Source organism: Apium graveolens, chromosome 3, assembly GCF_009905375.1.
Source record: "Apium graveolens cultivar Ventura chromosome 3, ASM990537v1, whole genome shotgun sequence".
Lineage (NCBI taxonomy): Eukaryota > Viridiplantae > Streptophyta > Magnoliopsida > Apiales > Apiaceae > Apium > Apium graveolens.
The window spans coordinates 60,237,313-60,242,488 of NC_133649.1; the positions used below are offsets into that span (position 1 = coordinate 60,237,313).

A 5,176-nucleotide genomic window follows, 5' to 3' on the forward strand; every position below is an offset into this window, starting at 1 on the left:
TGATTGTGATATGTACGGTAAAATCCTGATAAATAAATATTTTTATAAATAAATAATTTCTTTAAATAAATGATAATTTCGGGATTCCGTCTCCAGTATAATAAAATAAAATATTCTGATCCATTGAGCGCTCATTTATCAAGATTAACCATAGCAACTTTTAAAAGAAAGAAGAAACAAAACAGTCCAAGTGTGATTAGCGTGTGTATATATATATAGTTAGTATATACACATAGATCTCAGCATCTTGAAAAGCTGCAGATCTGGTCTATTGTTATAGGAACTGAAATATAAGGAAATGAATCACTACACCCCAGGTATTTGCGAACCTTCTTCTATTCTTCTATCAAGTTAAAGGACGATATTAATAAATCAAGGAAAATATATTACTAACCCTTCCTCACCAAATTGACAATTTTTGCTATTAACAAGAAGAGAGAGGAGGGCAAGAAAACAGTCAGCCTCTAAACATAATTGACTCATACCCTGAATCTTTATGGAGGACTTGAAAAGCAGATGTGCATCTTGATTGAGGATCTAAAGCATACGTCTGCAGACTTTTCACACCTTATGGGGAGATTAAAGTTCATGCTTCAACCATTCATGCAAGCAATGGTGCACATATGCAACTACATCACCACAAAGACAACAAAATTTCCAATGCCACAAGAACATTTTTCAGCTTAGCTGTCCATTTGAAGGTTTGGAAGCAGATCTCAACACTGACTAATCACCTTTGTAATAATTGGAAAACGGGGACATCATTTGAAGCTAAAAACTGGCATACATCAATTATAGTCAATTTGATGAAGGTAATTACTTCATTGATTAAAACACGGTATCAATTACCTCGGATGTCATAGATGAGAAAATAAAACGGCTTAAAGATGCAAAAGCAGACCTCAAAACAATTAGAAATACAGGGAATAACATAACTCATTATAAACTCTACAAAGCCTGAGCCGGAGATTCCTCTGCCACAGCTTCAAAAGTCTCACCAGGCACAAGTTCTGGGACTTCGTCCTCATCATCATCCTCTTGAGTGACAGCTGCACCAGCATCTGCACCTGCACCTGGTGTCTGCTTCTGGAACTGTTCAGCAAGCTTCCTCAAGTTGTCCAGGTTATCTGGCCCTGGTAAAGCATAAAAAAATGTATATTGAAATTAAATTAAATTTGTAATTATGCAAAAGTAAAAAAAAAAAAAAAAAACCACACAAATGAAGATCAGGTGTACACACTAACAAAGAGGAGCACTACATACCCAACTGGTTAATAATTCCTGGTAGAATATCTTGTAATTCTGAAAATAAGAAAAAAACTATCAATATTAGAATCTGGACAGTCAAGCTGGAAAATATTTAAGAGAAAATGACCAACGAACCAGTACTAAATTATTGCTAGTAATACATAACTTTTTTATAAGTTGATCTAAAACTAACATATATAAGTAGATTCATGTAAACAAGTTGTCTATCTGTCTAATGCATAAACGATAATGGAATTCAAGTTAACAGACACAGAAGATATTTGACATAAAGACAACAATTCAAGTTGAAAGAAACGTACTCTTAGTTTGTGGAGAACCACTAACGACCCAAGTGTTTGCAGCAATGGAAGCTTGAACTGAAACAAAAGATGGAAAATTGGTTAACTTGATAACACAGAAGAAAAAAGATAACAAACCAACAAACAAGGCACTTCCATAAACAAAAACCTTTGGGATTTACGAATTGGATAACTACGTCATCCTTGAAGATATTCACTTCCTCGATTGCAGGAATCGCATTCACTCCTATCCTCTTTAATGTGCTTTGCAGTCTTTTATCATCGGTAGTGGTGGTCTTGTGAACTGCCTTCTTCTTTCTGTGATCCAGAGTTCAAAAAATTTCAGTAATCCTCCGGCATCATTGAAGTAAGAGATATTTGTGCTTATCAAATGATATAATTACACAACATTCAAGTGCATGCCAGAGCTTATTAAATGCTAGAATGTTTAGCTCAATTTCATAGAATATTCTTCTTGCTAGATTAAAGTCTTTAGTTGCACAAAGACAAACCTTCTCACGCTACCTTTTCCACCAGTGCGAACTGCACCGGCCATTTTCATTAGCTTTTCCCTGTTCATCTGCATGGGAAAAAAAATTAAAAAAATGATTTTTTTTCTATCTATGAATAGAAGACCCTTCAAAATAATCAACAAAAATCACAATTGCATGAGATATGAAAATTGTAATCCCAGATGCACGTTCTCATGTGCTAAGCAAGATACATACAACATCCTGATAGACTTTCTGGCCAGTCATAGCAAAAAAAAAATCCTTAATAAATTACTCTATACGGATAGAACTTAAAGATATGCTATGAATTAGTATATAACATATAGAGATCTCGGAAACACTAATAAACAAAAGTAAAATAAACAAAGAGATTAGTGGGCAATATTGAGAAATCCACTATATCTTGCTCTGGTGTCCATTGCATAGCTATCTGCAACAGCTTTATTTAAGTCATCTTACAAGTTGAAAAAGATCCATTAACAAATGTGAAGTAAAACTGCTCCCTTTCAAATTAAGACTGGACTGCAATAATCTACTGAAGCACAAAAAAAAAGTGCACTGGCAAAGATAACTACTAACGTGTTTAGAATTTCCTAATTAGATATTACAAAAATATCAGTCATTCTAACTATTAGTTGTTCAGCATCAACTATGCTCCTGCGCATTCTTGAAATCCAAGATACGAAAGCAAAAGTAATGAATAGAAAATGCAAGAGAACTTTCTGCTACGTGCTCCTGAGGCATACTTTAATTTGATTAATTCTTGCAACATTAATTATTGTTACTATTGTTATAAACATCCTTAAATGTAAATAAAACAATCTCCATTTTCTGCAATACCAAAGCAGCAAATGATGAAAAAAAAGGAACCACACCAATAAGAAATATGACTATAATAGCAAACCCCGACAAAAGCGCAATCTAGTTAAAATTCAAAATTTCAGGATACTAGGCGTACATATCTTTTACTCTAGCACTTACCATGTAGAGTACATGTCACGGCGGCACGGGCATGCCAAGATGGGCATGTCATGACGTCAATTAGCCACGCATGCCTTTTCATGATTCGGCATGTCTTTTTACTAATTTTTTTATTTTTTAATAATTATTTTAATATTAGAAATATCCAGAAATAACAAATATAATTTTAAAATATGTAAATAAATTTTAATATCTAGAAAGTTACTAATGTAAATGAGTATTATGATGGTATTTGGTTGTTACTGTCAACTAACTTTAATTTTATATTCAAGTTCACTATATATTAGTATAATAATTATTTATTAAATTTTATTATATTTAACTGACAAATGGCATGCCATTTGGGGATGTCTTTTGGCAAAAAACATGTCTATAGGCATGCCTTCGGGGAGTCTAGTGATAGGTACCCTATTACCCTGACCTCTTAGTACTCTAGGCCACAAGTGCTTGGAGCATTAAACCCCACCGTAACAACACATTCATTAATTTCTAATACTTGTAACACCTCCGTAAGAAAAGAAAAATGTGCATATACCCTTTTTAAAAGAGATAATTAGGTAAAATTGTACATCTTTATTCACGGGTTTCTCACGATAGCAATGAAAAATCCCATTCTTCACCTCAACACTAATCAAGTAGTAAATTACACAACTTTAACTTTACTAAATACAAATAACAACCCGGATATAAAACATTAGATCTCACATTTTCACTTACAAGAATATAAACATATATTAGCACATCTAGTAAATTTAAAGAAGTTAGCTATTAATAAATGATAGGATACGTAAGCATAATAATAAGTTGTGGAGTGAGAGTGAGGTACCTTGGGGGCGACGAGTGAGGCGATTGGATTGAGAACCAAGATAGACCAAATGAAACCCTAATTTTTGCCGTTTTTCCCCTTTTATAATTTATACATTTAGATCCAGCCCACTTCATTTTTTATTTGGGCTGCTGGGCTTGTAACCCAGTCAATTTAAGAGACCAAAGGTAAAAAAAATATCTATTTAAAGTAAAATTAAATATATATCTTTTTTTATGTACTAAGGGAGTCTCCAACAGATCCGAAAATCTAAATTTGGATCACCAAATGATCCAAATTTCTGACTAACTCCAACGTGTGATCCAAATATTTGATCCAATTATTTTTTACATATAATAATATATAAATATCATATTAAGCAATTTTATCTTAAAATTATCATTTAATCATTATTAATAATTTATAAAACATTTCATAACAATATTAAATTTGTGCACTTAATTCGCGAAAAACACATTAATTGCAATAATTAACATACAAAATATTATTGATACACACTAATTTTCCAAATTAGTATATTCTTCCCACAAATGCTCAATTAATGCATCTCTAAGTGCAATATGTGACTCTTTATTTTTTATTTTTCTAAAGCAGTCCAGGAATTTTTGGAATCGGGTATTTTCAATGATTCGAATAGTCTCAACTTCTGGATCCGACACTTCTGACTCTTCAATGTACTTCTATTTAAATTTTAATAAATTATGTTTTCGCATTTTTTAAGTTTTAGATTAAAATTAAATTTTGTTCATTATTAATTATATTATGTTATTAATTATATAGGGCTGAGTTCTATGGAGTCCACCTTTTTGTCGGAGTCCTCGGAGTTCATCTACGTTCTGCAAATAAAATATATTGTAAAACGTGTTATTTTGCAAAATATGTTACACAAATAGCATAACTTCAACAAAATCATTCAAATCTCATATATTTACAGTACAATATGTATGTTCTGCAATATGTTCTGCAACATGAACATTTATGTTCTGCAAATTAAACATATTTTGTAGAATAATATATTTTTGCAATGTCCTGCTTGTAAAATGTATGCAATCTACAAGATTTTTAATAGAATAGTGATGTTTTTCGAAAAATAAAATGTTTTGCAATATTTTAAGCTATATTTTACTTGCAGAACATATATGGACTCCGAGGACTCCAATTAAAAGGTGGACTCCATAGAACTTTACTCTAATTATATAATTAAAAATCAAAAATTAATTTAAAATATCATAAACTACAAATAACAAAATCATTATTTTATATAAAATCAAGTGATCCAAATTTGGATTTAGTGATCCAAATTTTGCTGA

General features: G+C 31.5%; 1 protein-coding gene across 1 annotated transcript; it reads right to left on the minus strand.

Moving 5' to 3' along the window:
- Positions 1–761: 761 nt before the first annotated feature.
- LOC141712332 (nascent polypeptide-associated complex subunit beta-like) lies at positions 762–3,970 on the minus strand. Its single transcript, XM_074515231.1, has 6 exons — positions 3,867–3,970; positions 2,060–2,127; positions 1,717–1,865; positions 1,569–1,625; positions 1,264–1,302; positions 762–1,133 (listed from the first exon to the last, which is right to left on the minus strand). Exons 2-6 carry the CDS (start codon positions 2,125–2,127, stop codon positions 949–951), a joined length of 498 nt encoding a protein of 165 aa, XP_074371332.1. The 5' UTR covers positions 3,867–3,970; the 3' UTR covers positions 762–948.
- Between the last annotated feature and the right edge of the window lie 1,206 nt (positions 3,971–5,176).

What these genes read in the sequence shown, in the direction of transcription:
- LOC141712332 (XM_074515231.1), bottom strand. Translation starts at nt 2,127, where the DNA reads ATGAACAGGGAAAAGCTAATGAAAATGGCCGGTGCAGTTCGCACTGGT. An exon ending in CCAATTCGTAAATCCCAAAG is followed by an intron (nt 1,626 to 1,716) that starts GTTTTTGTTTAT and finishes CTTTTGTTTCAG; the next exon opens with TTCAAGCTTCCATTGCTGCA. An exon ending in TGGTTCTCCACAAACTAAGA is followed by an intron (nt 1,303 to 1,568) that starts GTACGTTTCTTT and finishes TCTTATTTTCAG; the next exon opens with AATTACAAGATATTCTACCA.